The sequence below is a fragment of the Lynx rufus genome, unplaced genomic scaffold, assembly GCF_022079265.1.
Source record: "Lynx rufus isolate CCGP_SWC_20201006 ecotype Redwood Valley unplaced genomic scaffold, mLynRuf1.p SCAF_4, whole genome shotgun sequence".
In the NCBI taxonomy this organism is placed as follows: Eukaryota; Metazoa; Chordata; class Mammalia; order Carnivora; family Felidae; genus Lynx; species Lynx rufus.
The window spans coordinates 143,962,593-143,984,924 of record NW_025814856.1 but is presented as its reverse complement, the minus strand read 5'-3'; the positions used below and the strand labels follow the sequence as shown (position 1 = coordinate 143,984,924).

The following is a 22,332-nucleotide window of genomic DNA, read 5'->3' as shown; positions in this document are numbered from 1 at the left end:
TTGGCTGTTATAATAATGCTACCCTGAACATTCTTATATAGATTTTTATGCGAACATACGCCTTCAGTTTTCTTGGATTGGAATTGTTTAGAAGTAGAATTGCTGGGTCATATGGCAACTCTATGTTTAACTTTTCAAGGAACTGCCAAACTGTTTTCCAAAATAACTGAACCATTTTAAATTCCCATAAGCAATGTAAAGGGTTTTAATTTTTTCGCATCTTCAATAACACTTGATACTGTCTGCACTTTTTATTATAACCATCCTAGTGGATCCTTTGGTTGTATTTGCATTTCCCTGATGACTAATGATGTTGGGTACTTTTCATATGCATATTGGCCATTCATACATCTTCTTTGGAGAAATGTCTCTTCAATTCTTTAACTCATTTTTGTTTGGATTATTTGTCTTTTAACTGTTTAATTCTAAGAGTTTTTAATATATGTGTGTGTGTGTGTGTGTGTGTGTGGTCTATAAAAATATATGGGTGATAAGTATTAAAGAGGACACTTGTGATGAGTACTGGGTGTTACATGTAAGTGATGAATCACTAAATTCTTTTTTTTAATTTTTTTAATGTTTCTTTATTTTTGAGAGCTCAGAGACAGAGTGAGAGGTGGGTGAGGCAGAGAGAGAGACACAGAATCCAAAGCAGGCTCCAGGCTCCAAACTGTCAGCACAGAGCCCAATGCAGGGCTCGAACCCATGAACCATGAGATCACAACCTGAGCTGAAGTCAGACGCTTAACCGACTGAGCCATCCTGGTGTCCCATGAATCACTAAATTCTACTCCTAAAACAAATATCACACTATATGTTAACTAACTGGAATTTAAGAATTTGAAAAAATTCAATATATACTCAGATGCCTTAAAAAAAAGTAAAATTTAAATTTCATCTCATGATATATATATATGTTCTTATCAGATACACAATTTGGAAATAATATTGCCCACTCTGTGGGTTGTCTTTTCACTCTCATAAAGGCATCTTTTGAATCACAAAAGGACTTACTATTGATAAAGTCCAATTCATCTATTTCTATTTTGTTTCTTAAGGTTTTGTTGTCATGTCTTGTCCCAGCACCTTTTGTTGAAAAGACTATTTTTCCTCATTGAATTTTCTTGGCATCTTTGTTAACAATCAATTGCCTATACATGTGAGACATTATTTCTGGGTCCTTAATTTTATTTCATTGATTGGTCCATCTTTATGCCAGTATCATGCTGTCTTGATTACTATAGCTTGGTAGTAAGTTTTAAAATCAGGAAGTGTGAATTCTCCAACTTTATTTTTCACTGTCAAGATTGCTTTGTCTATTCTGGGTCCCTGACATTTCTGAATGGATTTTAGGATCAGCTTGTCAATTTCTGCAGTGGCCAGATGGGATTTTGATAGAGATCATGTTGGATCTGTCAATTAATGTTTAGGGAATGTTTCTGTCTTAGCATCTTATCCATGAACATGGGGTTTCTTTTCACTTATTTAGGTCTTCTTTCATTTTTTAAAATGATATTTTATAGGTTTTGGTGAAAAAAAATTTCCACTTTACTTGCTTATTCTGAAGTATTTTACTTTTTTGATGATAAAATTTTATGAACTTTATTTTAAATTGTCCTTCTAAATAGGATAAATCTGCATTTTTTAATGTTTATTTATTTTTGAGAGAGAGAGAGAGATCATGAGCGGAGGAGGGGCAGAGAGAGAGGGAGACATAGAATCCAAAGTAGGCTCCGGAATCTGAGCCATCAGCACAGAGCCTGACGCAGGGCTCAAATCCACAAACCACAAGACCATGACCTGAGCCTAAGTCCGTTGCTTAACCAACTGAGCCACCCAGGTGCCCTGAGAAGTCTGCATTTTTAAAAGTTATATGGATATGTAATATTATATAAAATCATCACTTTAATATACGGATTGTCTCACATGTAAGTATTAGATTTTCAAAGGACCCTAATAGTACTCACCACTTTGAAAATGAGTAGAAAGCTATGTGTGACCCAAAGGAAATGGATGAATATTAAGGAAGCAATATATATTCATGTATTAATATATATACCAAGGGGCGCCTGGGTGGCTCAGTCGGTTAAGCGTCCGACTTTGGCTCAGGTCATGATCTCACAGTCCGTGAGTTCGAGCCCCGCGTCGGGCTCTGTGCTGACAGCTCAGAGCCTGGAGCCTGCTTCTGATTCTTTGTCTCCCTCTCTCTCTGCCCCTCCGCCATTCATGCTCTGTCTCTCTCTGTCTCAAAAATAAAATAAACATTAAGAAAGGTTAAAAAAAAAAAAAAAATATATATATATATATATATATATATATATATATACCAATATACTGAGAAACTTTATTTTGAGTTGTATTATCAGGTTAACTATGGAACATGTATTCACTCATATGTGAATCATGATTCACAAAATACACGAAAGTTTGACATTTTAAATACTTAGGCTAATTAGTGCACTTGTTAAAGCTACAGATTATGTGGAAATTAGTAATTAAAGCTTTTTTAAAATGCCCAGTTTCACTGGAAATATTTGCAGATATGACATAAAGTCATATGAAGAGTTGGGTGTTTGAATCCTGGGGTGGCAAACTAGTCACCAAAATGATTATCGATACTGTGCGTATGTATAGAGAAAAAGGAAAAGAGGTAATTCAGAATGGTATGACTGGTTATATCAGTTATCTGTTAGTATTTAAAATGTTCCCACATGTATAGTAATCACATCAGTGAAGATACCACTTAAAATATGGGGAAAATACTATAATAGAGGTATATTGAGTAAGGATTTTATAATGAATACTGGAAATTATTATTTATAATGGAGCCTTTAATTTGGAAACATAGTCTTTTTGTTTTTCGAGAGATACTAAAACTACACAGAAGAAAATTGTTCTGAAAAATAATGTCTATTTAAAGAATTTATGAATAATTACTCTAGGTTGATTGGTCTGAAAAGATTAAAGGTTAAAAAATAGAAGCACAAGGGGTGCCTGGGTAGCTCAGTCAGTTGAGCATCTGACTCTTGATTTCAGCGCAGGTCACGATCTCACAGTCGTGAGATAGAGCCCCGTGGCGGGCTCTGTGCTGAGCATGGAGCCTGCTTGAGATTATTCTCTCTCTCCCTCTTCCTCTGCCCCTGCCCTACCTGCACTCTTTATCTCTCTCTAAAAAAAGAAGAAGAAACACACTCAGAAAGTTTTGGGTTTTTGGCTGCTGGTGTATTTGTCTGCAGTAATAATTGGATTTGACAGCAGAAACCAGTTGATGGCTCATATTCTATGAGATGTACTGGCTTGGAACGTACAGAATGAATCACTGTTGGTAAACTTTGTCAAGACAGGAATGGGTTATGGTTTTGTCCCCGGAGGTCTGTCTATATAACTATCATCCATTTGTTAGACTATATATTTTAGAAAGAAACCCTAATCTAATATCAGAATAATGTCAAAGACAAGGAAGACAAATTTTAAAAATGCATGGACACTCATAAGAAAGATGGTATAATCTGTTAATAAAGTTGCACAAAAGGGCTGAATGATCTTTATTTATGCTTTATAGTACAGCTGTGAAAATTAGAGGTTGTTTAATTTACTCTCAGTAAATTAGTAGTATTGTTTTTAATCACTGTTTAACATATGCAAAATAAATTATTTATCTCAAATATTAAAGTATTTATAAGATCATGATTCAACTATTTGCTATTTATCCTTCCCTGAGGTATTGGTTGGTTCCCAGACTTCAACTATGGCATCAAAACACAGTACAGTTATATATAAATAGATTCCTTGATGAAAATGGAGTCATGTGTATGTATCACATTTACAATAATATAATTAATATATAATTGTATTATATATTAATTATATTATAATTATGATATATAATATAATTAATATATAATTATATAAAATAAATATAATATATAATTACAAAAATATAATTAATATATTAAGAAAAGTCATATGTAGTGTTTGTGGGTGTTTTTCTTAAAATTCTTAACTATTTAAAGTATTGCAGTATTTCCCATTATCTTATAACTTTATTTTTTATTTATGAAAAATAGTTTTCTATTCGTTCAGTACACAGAAATTGACCATGGAAAATTTAATATTTGGCTCATAATGATAAATATTTATCCTATGTATTGAGGCTTACCTTATATAAGTGTATCTCTTTGTTAACAAGTCTTATTTCTTTGTGGAAAATGAAATGTATTAAGAATTAAAGAATTATACATGTGGTTAGAAAGCTGACCTTTAAAGTCTCTACCAGTCTTGAAGTTTAATGTTTTTGAGATTTTGGCTGCCTTTTTTTTTTCAATAACCTCATATATCTATAGAAACCCCAAACAAAATGCAATTTTGGTTTTACAATAATTAGCTTTGAAATATAACCTTCACAAAAGTATTTTATTATCTTTTAGGAGTCCATTAGGGTATAAAATCAATACTTTTGCCATTCTGTGGAGCATTTCATTTTTCTCAATATTTTCAAGAGAAACCACTGTATGTTTCCAATTTAACTTTTTTTTCTTCCCTAATGGAATTCTATACATAAATAAAATAGCTTTTCTAAATCTTTAAAACCTAATAGAAAATTAGCTGGGTTGTGATAGATTGCTTTACCTTTGTGGTGAAAAGACAGGGTAAGAGCTAATGGTTTTGAGTGCCCTTATGACACATCAAGTACCACTATTTTCTCAAAGGAGAACATTTGAAATTAAACAGGCATGAATTTTCTATTCCACCTCGAGTAAGGCAGAAGCCAAGATACTGTTTATGACCTCATCTCAGAAATTACATGTAATCGTTTCTGGTATGTACTATTGTTTACATAAATCAACCTCTGCAAGTATTGAGCTTGGAGATTATAGCTCTCTATCCTCAATCACTCACCCCACATTCAAGAAAAGAAAACATCCTTAAGTGATAGATCTATTCATGAGAATAGTCTCAGTTGCATGTTCCCAAAGAGAGGGAACCATAAGGTGATGAAATTATATTGCCAAAATGAGCCAGTTTGGGGCATATTTTTGGTAAATGACAGGCGTCACTGCCTTCTGAGTAGAATTTCAATAAAACGTTACACTGGTGGTGGTCACAGATGGGGGGATAAGCTTATTTTGAGTAGTATTAGTTTTCTATTGCTGTGTAACAAATAATTATAAAATTTAACACCCTAAGACAGTAAAACATTTGTTATCTTACACAGTATCTATTCAGAAGCAGCTTATTAGCTGAGTGTTTCTGGCTCAGTATTTCTCATGAGGTTGCAGTCAAGGTATCATCTGGGGCTGTAGTCATCTGAAGGCTTGAGTGCAGCCAGACAGGTTGTTTTGTAGGTGGTTCCCTCACATGCATGACAAGTTGGTGCCGGTTGTCGGCAGGTGGCCTGAGTTCTTTACATTGGGCTTCTTGAGAAGGTCTCATGACACTGTGGTTCTTCCCTTGGGGTGAGTGATCCAAGAGACAGCAGGGCAGAAACCAGAATATTTTTTCAGAAATATTCTCAGAAATCTCAGAATAGTCTCAGAAATCACATGTAATAATTTCTGGTATGTACTTTTGTTTACATAAATCAACCCTATTCACAGTTGGAGGGGAAATACATGAGTTCACGAATTCTAGGAGGTGAGATTATCGGGAGCCATTTTGGAGCCAGACCACCATAGGATATGGTAATTCTTCTTTTGGGTTGTTAATAGAGCTGGTCTTGGGGAAAATAAGTTGTGTATTGTTTTGTTTTGTTTTTTAAATGTTCTTTGGGCTCCCATTTCTGTGCTTCTTTGAGCAACCTTCTGTTACTGGGTCCCAGTACTATCAAGTTGACCCCTTCTTCCTCCGGGGTCTGCTGTGGTGTGCTTCCTATTGTTAACAAACAAAATTCAGATGAGTAAATTAGAAGATTTCATTGGCTTTATTCAATGATTCATGAATCAGGCAGCATCTCATCTAGCAAGTAGAGGTGTGTTCCAAGGAGTTGTGCAAAATGGGAGATTTATATCAGAAGGAGGGTCAGGCAAAAAATTGTAAGCAAAAGAAAAGAAAGGATTGTTCCAGGCAAAGTCACCTTCCCTTAGGGGGAAGAGAAGGTCTTATCTTTCAGATTACCTCATCTTCCTTTGGGGAATGGAGAAGGCCCATTGGCAGACTACTTTCATCCATCAGAAAATTCCTGACTGACCTGGTTAAGACTACATTACTAGGGAAGGTTGAAACTGCAGTTAGATCTAGGTAGTAAACACCAGTTTAAGACTTGGGGCTTTAACCTACACGATGCCATTTGGGACCTTTGGTTTTCTTTTGTACACTGTCCTTCTTTCTCACAAATTCAGCAAATATTTGAGGGCAAATTGTGTGTCAATCACTGTTCATAGAACTTACCATTTATAGTAGCTACTTTTCGTAAGAAGTTCTCTCCTATGATCTATAATTCCAGTTTGTACTATTAGTGTCCTGCTAAAATGATTGTGTTTCTAATAAGGTAAATGTGGTATTATGATTTATAATAAGAAACATATGGTCTTTGACCTTATTCCTGACACAAACTCCTAAAACCTTTGGAATTTTCTGTGATAAGAGCAATAAAGGTGTCTTAATTATGTTGATGAGGTGACTTTTGGAAACCCTCTAGATAACCTACGGTTGGGGGCTGGTTGTCAGAGGAATCAACCATGTGAGTAGGAGATTAGAAATTTCAGTCCCACGCCAGACTTTTGGGAAGGGAGAGGGGCTAAAGGTTGAATCGATGCCAATGGCCACTAATTCAATTAATCATGCTTATGTGATGAAGTCTCCATAAAGTCGCAAAAGGTGAGAGTTCAGAGAGTTTAAAAGTTGGTGAACAGGTGAAGATTTGAGGGGAGTGGCATAATCAGAAAGCATTGGAGTTCTGTGCCCTTTCCACACACCTTCCGCTATGCATCTCTTCCATGTGGCTGTTCCTGAGGTATATCCTTTTTATAATAAACTGGTAATCTAGTAAGTAACGTGTGTCCTAGTTCTGTGAGCTGCTCTAGAACACTAATTGAACCCAAGGCTGGTATTGTTGGAACCTCCAATCTATAGGTCTTTCAGAATCTGCACATGTAACAACCTGGACTTATAGCTGATATCTGAAGTGGAGGGGACAGTCCTGCAGCCCGAGCCCTTAACCTGTGGGATCTGATGCTATTGCCCGATAGCTAGTGTCAGAATTGAGTTAACTTATAGGATGCCCGGCAGGGGTCTAAGATTGCTTGGTGGTATGGGAAACCTCCTCTTCCCTACCCCATACATGTTGAAACTGGGTCCAGAGCCTTTAGTAAACAATCAAAGAAGAGGTCAATGATTGGCAGAATACCCTTAAAATAATATTTTATTTTAGTAGAGGTATTCTGTGATTTAATCCAAAAGAGGAAGGTGGAACCTGAAGACTGAGTAGATACTAAGCACCTTAGGGTGACTTTCTCATTTATACCAGTTTCACTGCTTTAAGCCACTTATAAGACTACTTTTGTTCGATTAGAAACATTGCCATCAAGCTATCTCATTCAGTGTGGTCTTTTTCACAGCGTGGAAGTGCAAAACTGGGGGAAATAAAAGTCTATTTCATGCTTAAATGGAGGCAAAAACATTAATATAGTTATCACCACGAGAACATGAGGATTATCAGAGATTAAAGTAGTGAATTTTCCCATTTCCTTTCAAAACTGACACAATGTGATTTGAATTTCCCTAAATATGGTGAAGAGCCTTGGATCACTCTTTTATATGTATGTTTATATCCTAAGCCAGTGTTTCAGGGACTCTGGCATTTATATTTGTGATTAACTCTAAAACCTATTTCCATGGGGCTTTTTTTTCCTTTCCCTTTTTCTTTCCCTTTCTTTCTTTCTTTCTTTCTTTCTTTCTTTCTTTCTTTCCTTCTTTCCTTCTTTCCTTCTTTCCTTCTTTCTTTCCTGAGTTTCAAAACTGTTTGGGCCAATAAATCTTTCTACGAATGTCAGATTGGTCAACATTGAGGAGGTAAATGGAAACTAATGACACTCATCAAGTTGATGATATGAATGATTTATTGGACCCAATCATTTAACACTTTCAAAAAGTCAATATTGGGGAAAGAAATGGGGCTCTTATTATGGTAAACTGTATTTGCGCTGTCAGCACTCAATGATTTATTACAAACCTGTGGCTAGGATTAGGATATTATAAATGGGGGGGGAAATGGAAAGCTCATTAATTTTTTATCCCCACAGGTGGAAGACATGCAGTGGGCTAATAGAGAACACACTCACCCGGCGTCTGTGTGCAGTCTGCCCTGTAAGCCTGGGGAGAGGAAGAAAACAGTGAAAGGAGTCCCTTGCTGTTGGCACTGTGAGCGCTGTGAAGGTTACAACTACCAGGTGGATGAGCTCTCCTGTGAACTTTGCCCTTTGGATCAGAGACCAAACATCAACCGCACAGGCTGCCAGCTTATTCCCATCATCAAACTAGAATGGCATTCTCCCTGGGCTGTGGTGCCTGTGTTCGTTGCAATATTGGGAATCATCGCCACCACCTTTGTGATCGTGACCTTTGTCCGCTATAATGACACACCTATTGTAAGGGCTTCGGGACGAGAACTTAGCTATGTGCTCCTGACAGGGATTTTTCTCTGTTATTCAATCACCTTTTTAATGATTGCAGCACCAGATACAATCATATGTTCCTTCCGCCGGATCTTTCTAGGACTTGGCATGTGTTTCAGCTATGCAGCCCTTCTTACCAAAACCAACAGAATCCACCGAATATTTGAGCAGGGCAAGAAATCGGTCACAGCGCCCAAGTTTATTAGTCCAGCATCCCAGCTGGTGATCACTTTCAGCCTCATCTCCGTCCAGCTCCTGGGAGTGTGTGTCTGGTTTGTTGTGGACCCCCCCCACATCATCATTGACTATGGAGAACAGCGGACTCTAGACCCAGAGAATGCCAGGGGAGTGCTCAAGTGTGACATTTCTGATCTCTCGCTCATTTGTTCACTGGGGTACAGTATCCTCTTGATGGTCACTTGTACTGTGTATGCCATTAAAACGAGAGGTGTCCCAGAGACTTTCAATGAAGCCAAACCTATTGGATTTACCATGTATACCACCTGCATCATTTGGTTAGCTTTCATTCCCATCTTTTTCGGTACAGCCCAGTCTGCAGAAAAGGTAAGTACAAGAATGCATATGCCAACCCTTCTCTGGATTTAACTTCTTTCTTTAGGATGCTTTCCCACTTTTCTTTTGGCTTACTTATATTCTCTCAAGATGATTCAGTCTATTTTATTCTTATTCATATATATATATATATATATATATATATATATATATACACAATTATGAAATCCCTCAAGGTCACTTAACTTTGAATATGTGTTGACTAAGGTTGATTTCCCATGAAGAATGCTTTCATGTGTCCACCTTGGTAGAACTGAAAACTGAAAGATCTCACATTACTTTCTGGGTTTCTCTTCCCAGGTCTGTTATCTACTAAGATGACTGGGTTTTTTTCCCTAATGTTAATTAAAAATGAATGGGAGAAAAGAAAGTCAGACATAATTCATAGGGATGAGCTATCCCAGAGGTATCCCATTGCATGACAAATGCCTCCTTTTCTGGTTGTAATGTGACTCTGGGGAAAAGCTATTCCTTAATAATTATGATGGTTTTAGTTATGGAGGCAGAGCTTATAGTAGAGCAACAACCACTACAAAAAAAAGCTGAAATGGCTTAGTTCGATCTGTGCCATCTTGCTACTTCCCTTCAGCCTCCATTGTTATCACTTTTCCATATGTGAAAGGTGATGTTGAAGGATTTAAAAAAAGATAGCAATGGGCAGTTATACAAAAAGCAGTTTCTAATTTTTCAGAAGGTGAAGATCAATTAAATCTCTTAAAATAATTTTCTTTTGCCACGAATCTCCAATTAACCTTTCTCACATAAATCACTGCAAGTAAAGAACATCTGTATGTGAAAGGGAATACGTGCTGAACTGGATACATGTAGTTTATGTCCAGAAAAGCAGAGAACTAAAGTTAAACATGAATTCCAAGCTTTGGGTAGTTTAACAGAGACAAGCTGTTTTATAAAACAAAGGCAAATGCTATCTTTCTGAATGAATAGTCCTTCAGCCCTAATGTGCATATGAAAAAGTTATTCTCTCAGAATGAGGGTTTAAAGATTCTTCCACCCTCTGTCATCAGAAGTTAGGAGGAAATCAAGCATCCTGGGGGCAATTACATTCCCTAGTCTCTAACATTCCAAGTGAGGTCATGCATGACTCTTAAAATCCCAACTAATTCAGAGGAAAAAGTACTCAACAAGGGCACAGAGAGCTCATTAGTATGAGCATTCATCCCTTACTAGATCAATGTGGCTTTCAACCATGTTTGGACAAAAAAAAAAAAATGTACTTCAGCAAACTTGCTGCTGAATAGAAAAAACTTACCATGGGTTCCAGACCTGTGACCTTTCATGAGTGAGATGGTCTGATAGAAGTCCATGAATATTTTATGTAGGACCAAGCACATGGCAGGAAAATAAAGTAAGGCAGTTTGACGCTCTAAACCCAATAAACATTATATTTTGACATATGTAGATAGGAATTTATTAGGATCAAACTTGTAAATTTGACTTAGGAGAGAATGCATGAGCTGGAAAATAAATCTCTCAATGTCTGTTGTGTCTGTTTTGATATAGTTAGTTGAACTAGTCAGGGCAAAACAATATTTTTCAGAGTCTGGAAATGTCTGCATTAGGTGAATTATTAATAACATTAAGTGGTACTTGTATTTGTATTTGAACCTAGGACTGCCTTTTTAAATATACTGTTTTATCTGAAAAGGGGCCATAAGTAGTTTATTTTGCTTTCTGTGTAATGAATACTTACCCAGACAAAATCTCCTGAGTTCTGACATCTAACTTCCTTTTCTTTTTCTCTCTCTTGCTTTACATTTTATAAATGATCCTCTACTCTTACTTTTCACATTGTGACTTTCAAGGGCAGTGGGGGTAGAGCAAATACAAATAAGATGATACGTCTATTTGCATAAGTCTTTCAGTGCCTCAACTTTTAGAATAAATAAAATCATGGTACGACATTAAGCAATTAGATAGTATCATCACAGCAGTGCAAGCATGCATTATACGAATAAGCATTCTTAAGGTAGTCGAAAAAAGGTGACCATTGTCTCTCCGAACTAGAATCCTGCTAAACTGGGGCTGTCCCTCAGCAGCAGTGCCGGAGGAAGGAAGAGTTTCAGGGTAAAATGGGCAGGAGAATATGCTGAGGGCGGGGAGAGACGGCTGGTGCCACTGCGCCCTAATTGCCGCTGAACACGTGTCTGAGACCTGGAGTTTGTGTGTATATTTTCAGGGACAGACATTCCCATGCCTACAGAGGTCTGACTGAATGCTAGACACAATTCATTTTTTTCTTTCTTAGCTTTGTGGAATCAAAGGAAGTCAGAGAAGCACATTGTGAGACAAATTAGAAAATGTGTTAAGTGGATTTATTTTGTTTTCATGATATAATGGAATGTGGAAAAGACTGAAGAACTCAGTAAGAAACACAAATTGTGGGAATCTTCAGAGCATTGTAATGTCCTTAGATTATTTAGTCAGTCTTAGGAGCTGCTGAATTTAGACCGGCTCTGCATCAAGAGCTGTAAGAAGCTAAGATTTGGCTACTGAGGTATTTTATAGAATGCAATTATGTGTCATCCTAAGGCTTCACATAAAATTTGCTACCTGCTTGCTATTCTCTGTCAAAATGTCTTTACTATTCAAAACAGTACACAAAATGCACGAGAAGATTTCTTTTTCACGTTGCTAAAATAGTTGACACCGATATTAAAAGTGAATAAAATTCTCTATCTCTAAAAAAAAAGGCTTTATAGAAGTGTTATTGACTTGGAGGACCAAAGAGCTGGTCAGTCCTCCATTCTCATTTCTAATGCTCAGCCAATTAGCCCACGTTATCAACTTGAAGTGTTTGTAGCAGGCAGTACACACATCCATTAATTCAGTAGATCCTTATTGAGCATTGTGTCCAGTATTGTGCTAATTATTGAGCCCGTGTCAGTCCGCTTCCCCGAGCCTTCCTTGTAAGGCTCAGTCTGGCTCCTGGCCGATGCCTGCCTGACGCCTGCCAGCACGAGCAAGGTGCCAGGCTCAAAGGCAGGAGAAGATGAGGCTCAAGGGCAGGGGAAGATGGTGAGGAGTCAGATCTGAGATGAGAAAGCAAACAAGAGAGCTATGCATCCTGTAACTGTATGTCAGTGACACAGAATTCATAACACAGGAGACAGCAGAAGAGCAGAATTTCTTTCGGTATGCATTTAATTATGCTTCTTAGAGTAATCTACAAAAGAAAACTCATCTAACCATACAGGTCTCTCTGAAATTATAACAGAAGTAGGAATAAAAGCTAAAATTAGTTGAATAATTTAGACAGATGTTTTGGAAAACCCCTGGGTAAAATCAAATTATAAAGGTACATTTTAGCATTCATAAAGACAGACAGCTCTGTGAAGTAAGTCTTTATTCAATGATAAAACACCATTTAATTTCCCCACCTTTTTTTTTTCAGATGTTGAAATCAAGTTGAATCATGTTTTTCCAATAGAAATTAATGACATCATTTATTAGATTTGTACCTACGGCTGCATTCCACTAATTCCTAGTGGAATTTTCTTTTCCTGTAGAAAAGTGGTGTGAAGGAAGGGTTGACACACTGAGGCATGGTCATGGACTCATGCAAACTCTCATAATTGTACTGAAAAGACAAAAATAATAAAATAGAATTAGTGAAATAGACAGGAAAAGAATCCTCAGGGATGGTGATGAGGGGCTGTTAGGATGGCAGAAATCTCTTGAATACGTATTTTACCACCTCTAATTGCACTCATAAAGCCAAGGTAATCAGACAAGGGTTATGACATTGCCAAGCTCCAAAGAGCACAGTGCTTCAACCAGATAGATCATTGGGTGGAAAACAAACAAAACACCCTCAAAGCAGAAAAGAAAGCAAAACTCAAAAATTTCAAAAACCCCTATATGCTAAAGCAACCTTTCTTCCCTTGGTGCATCATGGTCCAGTAGCTCAAGTCAGAAACCTGGGAATTGTCTTAGACTCCTCCCTCAGCACTCTCCCACTCTTTTATTTCTTCCTCTCACCTGCAGGTGTCATCCTTGAAAAATTCCTGAGGGGAAAGAGTATCCATTTAATGTATATCTGAGTGAATATGTCTCTTAACATAGAGGCTTTCATGTAGTACCTCCTCAGTGAATGCCTACTCAATGTGTCCACAGAGTGCCTTGCACAATAGCGATCTAATATAATACTGTAATGCTTATTTATGATTTCAATTAGACTGTAATACAATGGGAATCTTATATCTTCATCTTATTGTGATCCCCATTGCAACAACTTTTTTTTTTCTGGAAAACAAGTTTTCTCATTCTAATGATGGGCCATATGCATTTCTTTTAAAAAATGTTGTCATCACTTATTCTGAAATAGGGCTGCTAAATACGTAGAGAGAAAGGCAAAAAGGAATTATTATAGTTATCTTAGTTCTGTCTAGAATACAGAGAACAAATGGCATTTGGTGCAATTAATCAAATACTTTTGTCTTATCATCCTTCCCTCGTTCTTTTACTGCATCTGTCTGTTGAAGGGCAGAAGAGTATGGGGGTACAGAGATGGATAATGGGAGTAAGGAAGAGCTTAAGCTCTGGAGAAGGTGGATTTGGGTTCAAATCCTGACTCTGCTAAATTGGCTGGGAAAACGTCGGCAAGGGCTATACTTCTGAAGGTTGTAATAAATTCTCCTGGAGAATGCAAATTCACATGGAAAGCAATATAAAGCGGTCACTTGCCATCTGTACCCAGCCCTACTCTAGAACTCAAGCAGACTTGAGCTCATATCCTCTAGAAAAGGCAGGAAGATGGGTGACTTCAATAAAAACAAATGCTTCTTTTGTCTCATTATGGTGTGTTTTTTGGTACTAATAGATACCTCAGGGTAGTTTTGCTGAGAATGACATGATATGAGTCATGACAGGTGTTTAGCATGTAATAAGTTCATTCCTTGTTGGCTGTTACTATTATTAGGCTATAATTTATGAGGACAGGGATCTTATTTGGTTTTGCTCACCATTATATCCTCATCACCTAGTTGAGGACTGGGCCAGCATAGAGCCTCAAAAAAAATGTGTTTAACGACTGAATACATTCATATTTATCCAGATAGTTGTCTCAATTTCTCCAGCCTTTTAGACCATGTCTGTGCAGCACCCCCACTCAATGTGTTTTCTAAAATATTAGAGATTTACATCAGGGTGTATATCATCCATATTAAGTAAATTAAAGAAGGCAACAAGATCTGTAGGACCCAGAGAATGGGAAGAGAGGATTGTTCCTGCAGCAATGCGTAACTGACTTCCTATATTTAGCCAGAAATACTGGAAAGTGTCATCAGAAATCAATTGCTGAAATATGTTAAATTTGAAAAGTGAGTAACTCTAACAAGAGTTGTGAAAGGTAGTTCTGAAAAGGATGATAAAATTACTGCTGTAGGGAAAAGTTGAGATGAGAAAAGAAGAGCCTGAGAACCCTGTCAATATCACCTAAATGACGATGGAAGTGATTTTTGGAATAGATCAGACCAGAGTAGTTCTCCAGCCACACCTGTCTCTCAGCATTGCTTCATTTCCTTCGACAGGAAGGAAGTGGAAACAGGATAGATTTTTTCTTTGCTAGTCAATGTACTGTCATTTGAAGCAGATGCCTCTGAAGGCTTCAAATAGATGCCGCGGTTTCATGGCATCTATTATCGTGATACCTATTTCAGGTATGGTGGAAGATTGTGTCCAGACGAGATGAGTCATACCACACTAGCATACCAAACCAGAGTTGCAGTCAACTCCAGAAGGGGAAACCCGAATAGAAAAGGGAAAAGGAAAAGCAACCAGAAAAGAAAACATTTATGTAATCTCATTTACGCACTCAGTTAAAATGATATGCTTGTGGAGACACAGAAGGAAAAAATGAAATAAGAAGATTCTAGGGCACAGCGTAGGCAAGCCTGTTAAGTGGCTCTCCTAGAGAAGGCTGCCTTAGCCAGGCTTATTACTTTTTTTCCGGTTGTGCTCCATATTACCACTGCAGAAAATTGCCAACTTACACATTTAGGGCAATTCTTTTGGGGATGCCTATCTTATCTGACAGCATAAAGAAATATTTGCTCAATGAACCTTGCTTAGATTCCATGATCCTACTTTTTTGGGCTCTGAGGATGCTGTGAGGCCTCGGGCTACTTAATTTAAACATTTCGCTGTTAGCGAGACTGTGGTATTTACACATTCATCTTTTTTTTTAATTGAAATTGAATTTGCAAAGGGTTTGAATTTTCTATGCCCAAATTATAATAATTTAATCAACTATACAATTAGATAGTCAACCTGGGAACTTAGTCCTACAGCTAACTCATCTCATTAAAATGGTTTAGCTTTCTTAATATGTTTAAAAATCTAGACTACTAGATTTGATTAAGACTAAAGTGTGAATTTTTTCAGTCATAGTGACCATGACCTTATTTCAGAAATGTTCTGGGGGAATGCCATACAAATAGACTTAATTTTTCTTCTATATAGACAGAACTTTAATGATACTCCAGACTGTTGATAGTACAGAATGCAGTGACTAATTTACTTGTGTAACTTCAGATTGCATTTTCCGTGATTCAGTAGATGCTTGTATCTTATGGAGCACACAGGGTGCCAGGGAGAGCAGATTGCAAGCAAATAGTTCCTTTTGGCTGTAACCATATCACATTTGTATGTTATGAAATTATTTTTTAAATCTCTAAATGCAGCGTCATATGGGTTAGTACCACCCACCCCAAAAGTGTAGAAAATATTTAACCAAATATTAGTATAAATTCCAGGTTATCAAAAATAAATGCAAAGCAGAGTTATTGGCATCATTAAAAGAAATATAAAAGAAGAAACTTAGTCTGGCTTCTGGTTCACAATATGGGCTGGCATGAACATATATATCCCTTCCCTCTAAGGCAACAGTGAAATTTAAAAAATAAGAAAGAAAAAAAGAATGAAAGAAAAGAAAAAAGAAAAACAGGAAGAAAACGAGGACAGGAAAGAGAGAGAAAATGGGAAGAAGCCATTATGTTTTTAGAGCCAAGGTAAGGTAGAACAATTTGGGAAAAGTCTGAAAAATAAAAGTCAAATGGGTATGATTTATAGAGAAATTAAAAGAAGGAAAGCACAACCCAAGAGACACAAATGGTTCTTACCATGACAGTTTCAAATAATTTCTAACCCTGGAGTCAGCATAAAGACCTGACATGGGCATGGGAGTGACCATCAGCAAAATTATTTAAAAAGCTACATTTCAAAATAGCTAGTCCAAGTGAGCTTCTCACTTTCCCTTTCTGTTCCAACTTTTTTAAAAATGTTTATTTATTGGAGTTCCTGATAAACATTTAAAAAGATTTTTTTTAAACAAACATTTTAAATAAACATTTAAAAAAATTTTTTAATGTTTATTTTGATAGATGGAAAGTGAGCAAGGGAGGGGCAGAGAGAGAGGGAGACAGAGAATCCCAATGAGGACTCAAATTCATGAACCCTGAGCTGAAACCGAGGGTCAGATGCTTAACTGACTGAGCCACCCAGGAGTCCCCTCCTTTCTGCTCCAATTTAACAAGGAGAAAGATTACAGGTATTAGAGAATTCTACTCTCAAGAATGGGAATTATCTGATGGTAGGATTATGTTAGTCTACTTGTGTGGGTATAAGGTACTGAGAAAGAAACCACGCAGAATTTGAAGTAACTTTATTTCAGACAGACATGAACAGGTGGGCAATAAGAAATACATCTTCTGTACAAGATAGAGATATGATAAAGGTCTCAGCTCTTAGATAAAGTTCCTCCTGTGGTAGGTCCTTTTGTGTGCCTTTATCCATGCATCTTCAAGAGAAGCCAGGTGGGTAAAACTGTCACCAACGTACACAGGTGTGTGGTCAGCCCTCCCATCCAAGGAAAATGGACCCCACCAATAATCCTTATCAACCAACCTGGCCCTACATCATAATCATACAACAGCCAAGGATGTCGTGGTAACTGAAGACCCAATATCGTTGTTTAAAAAGACACATACACACATACAAACACACACATACACACAACAAAACCAGAGGTAATTCAGAAAACGCAAGAGAATTTTTAACAGCAGAATTTTAATGAGTGTTCCAGAGAGAATCCAGAGAATATTGAACATACACACATGCATAGGTTGCTGTGGAAAAGATCAATCAGAAAATAAGAAAATGATCCTAGAAATTAAAATATGAATGTGAAAATAAAAAGCTGAACAGTTGAATGTAAATACGGGATGGCTGGGGTTAACAGTGGAGATCTGAAGGGTGAAATCAGAGGAAGAACCAAGAAGAAAAGGAGGAAAGTGAAAAAAGGAAATCTGAGCAAAAGTTAGCACACCGTGGGGCGCCTTGGCGGCTCAGTGGTTGAGCAGCCGACTTCGGCTCAGGTCATGATCTCACAGTTCATGAGTTCAAGCCCCGCGTCGGGCTCCGTGCTGACAGCTCAGAGCCTGGAGCCTGCTTCTGATTCTGTGTCTCCCTCTCTCTCTGCCCCTCCCCCACTCATGCTCTGTCTCTCTCTGTCTCAGAAATAAACATTAAAAAAAAATTTTTTTTTAAAAAGCACACTGTGAGAATGGATGCAGGATTCTAAAATATATCTAATAAGCATTGAGAAGAAGAAACAGACAAAGAAGGGAAAGAAATGGCCAGATAAAATAAAATAAAATAAAAAACTAGAAGTTTCACAAATTGAAGAAAGACAATTTTTAAAATTGAAAGGCCCACACATCTCAGTAAAATTGCATTAATTGAGGGAAAATTCTAAGAACTTTTTGAAGGGAGAAAAGATACATACAAGATATGAAAACCAGGCCTCATATGCCTCCCTGGATTCTAGAAGGCAATGAGCAAAGACTTTCTAAGGGAAAGTATTTTAAACTTACAATTGTATAGCCAGCCAAACTATCAATCAATGTGAGGCTAAAAATGTATGTGGCTCAGAAAATCTGATGCCTACATATCTCATATATGAATTATTCTAGATGTTATCCAACAAAATAAGAAAAGCATATCTGATATGAGATGAGTAACAGTGGCATTTCATATAACCTCGAAGAAACGAAGGTATTTAAAAAGGGATTATAAAAGGATCTATTGGACCCTAGTGTCTAATTACCCTTTAAAAGGTAGAGTTTTAGTAATTATGGTTATTCCTTCTCTGCAAGCCCGGTCTTGCTACCTGGATGAATCTGAAGGGAATAACATTCAGTAGCCATATACAAAAATCACTTACTTTGTTAGAAGAAATCTGGAAACGAAATACAGAAATATGGAAGTGAATATTAGCAGTGTAAGCCCTGTTAAGTTAAAAATATTAACACAACTTTAAAAACTTGGGTGATGACTAAAGAGGGGCAATAGAGAAGTTGTGTAGGTATATTAAGTCACTCACCTTTTACTGAGAGCAGTCAACAGATACAATCCAAATTGATAACCCAAGAGATAAGTGCATGATTTAAACCACAAGAAAAAACAAAACAAAAAACATCCTAAAATGTGTTAATTCTCTAGAATAGCATCAGGATATGGGAAGTTGGGTGATGGAGGGTTTTTATTTGAGAAATACTTAGATTTTATTTCATTTAATAAATTTACTTGATAAACATAGAATTGACTGCATAGAGAAAGGTTTAAGTGAAAGTCTCAGGAAAAACCTTTCTAAGACAACATGAATGCATATTCTCATATTGGGGCTTTTGGTATGTAATGTGTATTTTGTGAAAAATCTTTCAGATGCAGAAACGAATGAGGGATTTTGAATTTGTAAAATGACTTGAGATTTTTTGATCGTCACAGTTTATAAATTCCCTCTTTTTTAGGATTCAGTAATGCCATTACTAAATAAATATTTTTTAAGGGCCACAATTTAAATATTTGTTTACAGTCAGTGATTACATTTGGTTAGAAATATTTGTTAAATGGAGTGCCTGGGTGGCTAAGTCGGCTAAGCATCCGACTTTGGCTCAGATCATGATCTCATGCTTTGTGGGTTTGAGCCCCCGCATCAGGCTCTGTGCTGAGAGCTCAGAGCCTGAATCCTGCTTCAGATTCTGTGTCTCCTTCTATCTCTGCTCCTTTCCCACTTGCTCTGTCTCTCTCTGTCTCTCAAAGGTGAATAAATGTTAAAAAAAAATTAACTTAAAAATATGTGTTAACTGCTATATGAAGGGACCTTTGCTTGGTGTTTAAGAAAAGTAAAGATGAGTAAGAAGTTTGCTATCAAGTTGTTTAGGGTCAAGAAGGGGGCCAAACCAAGCACGTGGATGACCAATACAAGGCAGAATAACATAAATTGAGGCAAAGTGCCTACACTGAGGTCTTGGGGCCACAGACAGAGAAGGAGGAAGGTAGCATATCCTTTTGAGGGATCAAAAAAGTCTGCATGAAGGAGGTGGAAATGAAACAGGTTGTGTGTAAAACCTGTGACTGAAGGGAGTGTTCACCATAGTCACAGGGAGAGGTGGGTGACCTATCCATCCCAACGTGCCCTGTTGTTAATATCACTCCTGTTACTCTGAAAAAGTATTTTGGGCACTAAATTATATTGTTACTCATAAAATACGATCAGATAACTGGCAGCCATTTTGTGGTGGGACTTAGGCCAAGTTTGTACCGCATTTGCTAGGAACTGAAGTATATTTGAATGTTTCTGAGCATGGATGTATTCTCAGCACAATTCCATTTTGTGAGATTTGTCTGCCCAGTGGTGAGTCAGATGAACTGTAGTGTGCAAGGATAAGAGAAAAGACAATAGCAAGATTATTGAAGAAATCTAGGCAAGATATATTGGGGGCTTGACATGTGGCAGGGGAAAATAGGAGAGACTCATTTCCAATTGAATTGGGAACGGAGGAAGACAGAGTAGGAGGTGAAGCGTTGGCACTGTTTGGTCTTGTGATTCCTAACATTCTCTGTGGCTGCCAGTAGGACTCTGTCTAAAAAAACTTAAAGCAAGAATCTGTGGTTTTTCCTCTGGTCTGAGCTAAAGGAGAGAAAGCAATTCTTTTCAACTGCTAATGACTGCATCTAACCAAGTATGGAGAAGGATTTTTGGGCCAAAATAGTGAAGTTGGGTAAAAAATCAGTTTGTGGGGATAAAGGCAAAGGTAAGGATACAAGGAAAAAAATCTCTGGTGGACTATGATTTTCAGTAACCAAATCTGCTACAACATTCAAATGAATTTTGATAGTTGAAATGAAAAAGCAAATTTGTTAGAAATAAAAGTTAAATCATTTCTAAATGACTATTAATCAATTTAAATATATCATCACTTTTGTCATTATGTAAATTTGGGTGTTAAATGGATTTTATATTCCAGTAATCTTGGGCAAATTTTAGGGTAATTTTGGTTTTCTGTTTGTCATGGTTGTGACCAGATTCAGTCAGTAGTTTTTCCTTTACTATATATCCCCTTTTTGTATAATTTTGGGCACCTTGCATACAAAAATCTGAACAAGCCAAATTTCTATTATATTTTTTTCTCTCTAAAATCATTCTAAAATGTGATGTGGTGAATCCATGTGGTAATCTGCAAGGTTCTACATTGCAGCAGTGTTCTAAATCTTGTTCACAGGGAGTGATTTTGAACCAATCAAAACCTACACCACTAACTGTAATTTTATTTGTGTGTTTGTTTGTTAAGGATGACTGGAGGTTGTTCTCATTTTGAAAAAAAAAAATCTTCTTAGTTCAAAAATTGCAATCAGTTGAATGTTCTCATTGGAATTTTAGACTCGCTGAGTTATTTGCTCAGTCAAGTTATCTCCAGAAAAGTACCAAGGACTGTAATGTTTTCATCTGTCCGTTGGCCCAAATCCTATAGAATACAGCTCCTAGTATAACCTTTGCGAGTGTATACCAACACACAGATTTCACACACCATATACATACAGCTTTGTAGAAGATTTCATGTTCTCAGGCAAGATTAAATGTCATATGTTTCTCCTACCAGCTGTTTTTCTCTAAAATTCTCATCCACACAAATTGAATTGAATTGAAAATAGTGTTGGTGGATTGTGAGCCTGTCATAAAACCATGAAGTGTTTACATCAGCAGCTTATCACCGTAGCACTGTCCTTTCTTCAACACAACACTTTCCCCGTGTTAAAATGTCCAATCAAACTGCAATGTATTGAACATTTGGTTAGGAACTGAAAGCATGAAATCAAGAATTATATTTGGAATGAAAAAGAAAAATATGTGTAGAAGGTGGCAAGAAAAACAGCAATGACTAGAGACAGTCCATACCATAGCATCATAAAGAATATATCTCCAAAGAAAGCTCTCAAACTACTTCTACCACACTTATTATTTTATAGTGCATTTATAGAGAGAGCACGCAAACATTTGTGATTGCAATGATACCACCATCTTATGTTCTATCCCCTCCCCTGCACTCTGGGAAGCCCTATCGCTTGGAATCTCTTTGTGTTTCTTTGCCTCCTTGATCTCATCTTCCTTCTGCTCAACTTGCCCCTGCTTTTGGCCTTTCTCCCAGGCACCATTCCCGTGGAGCACTCGTCATTCACATGGCTTCTGCTATAAAAGCTACACTCGTGTTTTTGAACGGCTTTCTTAGTGCCTGCTCTTTTACATGCACGCAAATGTTAAATTAAACAATCCCAAACCAGAATCTGAAAGCAATCCAAAACCCAAATTGTGAAATTAAGATATCTAAAACCCAAATTTATCATGTCTGAAACAATCGCTATTTAGTGAATGCCTCCTATGTGCCAAAAACCAGCCTAAGCGCTTTATGTATAAATGATCTCCTTTCATCTCTAAGAGAAGCAGAGAAGTTAAGAATTTTTGCGACCATGAGGTGTGCCTGAGGCTGAACCTATTGTGTTTGACTACAAGTCTCATGATTTTAGCTGCTGCTTTATATTCTCCATTATGCGTGACCTTCATGTTTATTCCCCTCTTGTATCAACATTATCTGTTTTTCAGAGCTCCAAACTTGAGAGCTAGCACAAGATTTCCTCTTCCCTTTTCTCATTTATACTCTGTCAACAAATTATATTACTCCTTTGAAACTGCTCCTAGATCCATTCTTTCCTTTCCACTTCTAAGGTCAAATCCTTACTCTAAGGCTTCTTCAGTGACATAAGCTGACCTTCTGGACTTGTACCTTGAGAG

At 37.1% G+C, this 22,332-nt stretch overlaps 1 protein-coding gene across 1 annotated transcript in view; it reads left to right on the top strand.

The window, feature by feature from the left end:
• The window catches only part of GRM8 (glutamate metabotropic receptor 8), a 759,669-nt gene that overhangs the window by 671,439 nt on the left and 65,898 nt on the right, over positions 1-22,332 (top strand). The window contains exon 8 of the mRNA XM_047096173.1: positions 8,241-9,176. Within this exon, the coding sequence (XP_046952129.1) occupies positions 8,241-9,176 (936 nt within the window). The remainder of the gene's footprint in view (positions 1-8,240; positions 9,177-22,332) is intronic.